The sequence below is a fragment of the Nicotiana sylvestris genome, chromosome 10 (genome assembly GCF_000393655.2).
Source record: "Nicotiana sylvestris chromosome 10, ASM39365v2, whole genome shotgun sequence".
NCBI lineage: Eukaryota > Viridiplantae > Streptophyta > Magnoliopsida > Solanales > Solanaceae > Nicotiana > Nicotiana sylvestris.
In genome coordinates, this window is record NC_091066.1 from 111,973,031 (window position 1) to 111,974,210 (window position 1,180).

General features: G+C 43.1%; 1 protein-coding gene across 1 annotated transcript; it reads left to right on the forward strand.

Annotated features, from left to right (window-relative positions):
* The first annotated feature begins 204 nt into the window (after positions 1-204).
* Positions 205-936, forward strand: LOC138879810 (uncharacterized). The gene has a single exon (XM_070159445.1). The coding sequence runs from the start codon at positions 205-207 to the stop codon at positions 934-936; it is 732 nt and encodes a 243-aa protein (XP_070015546.1).
* The last annotated feature ends 244 nt before the right edge of the window (positions 937-1,180 follow it).

A 1,180-nucleotide genomic window follows, 5' to 3' on the forward strand; every position in this document is an offset into this window, starting at 1 on the left:
GAGCACTGTTGGCTCAAGAAAATAGTAAAGGGAAAGAAAACTCTCTTTACTACTTGAGCAGGATGATGACACCTAACGAGTTGAATTATTCGCCAATTGAAAAAGTTGTGTTTGGCACTAGTCTTCTCAATTCAAAAGTTGAAGCACTACTTTCAAGCTCATATTGTCCATTTTGTTTCTAAAGCAAATCCCATCAAGTTCGTGATGTCAAAACCTGTTCTTAGTGATCGACTAGCGAGATGGTACCTCCAATTTCAACAATTTGAGATTTTGTACATCCCTCAAAAGGCTGTAAAAGGACAAGCATTGGTAGACTTCTTAGCAGATCATCCGATACTTGATGACTGGGAGCTAACTGATGAGTTACCTGATGAGGACGCAATGGTCGTTGAAGTTCAACCTCCATGGAAGATTTACTTCGATGGTGCTGCACATCGTGGGGGAGCCGGGGCTGGCATAGTATTTGTCACTCCGCAAGGTGAAGTCTTACCCTACTCATTCACCTTGACACAACTCTGTTCCAACAATGTTGCTGAGTATCAAGCATTAATACCTGGGCTTGAAATGGCCATTGATATGAAGCAATTGCAAGTCTTTGGTGACTCCCAGTTAGTGGTCAATCAACTTTTGGGTAGTTACGAGGTCAAAAAGCCTGAACTACGCCCATATCATGATTACGCTAAAAAGTTGATGGGGTGTCTCAGGGATGTGACTATTCAGCATGTGCCAAGGAAAGAAAATAACAAGGCTGACGCTTTAGCTGCTCTAGCTTCATCATTAGCCCTACCTGACCAAGCGCAAGTTACCATTTGCCAAAAATGGGTAGTACCGCCGCTAAATGAGGCTGAAGGTGAAGAAAACGAACTCAAGCATCTTGTCGCTATTTCTGAAGTTGAGAAAGAAGAATGGCGACAACCCATTATCGACTACTTATGATATGGGATACTTTCAGAAAATCCGAGGAGAAGGACTGAAATCTGTCGTCGTGCACCTTGCCTCCTTTACTACAAGGATACTCTATATGAATCCCTTTGCACCTTAAGTTGGCCTCTTCGAGGGTTTGTCCTTAAAAGGAACTATAACTTTCCAATCTTAAGGTGGACATATGAGCCCTTTTGCACCTTAAGTTGGTCTCGCCGATAGTCGGGCCACATTGAGAGTAATCTCTCCGGTAGTTGGG

Excerpts from the sequence above, each read along its gene's own strand:
- LOC138879810 (XM_070159445.1), top strand. The coding sequence starts at position 205 with ATGTCAAAACCTGTTCTTAGTGATCGACTAGCGAGATGGTACCTCCAA.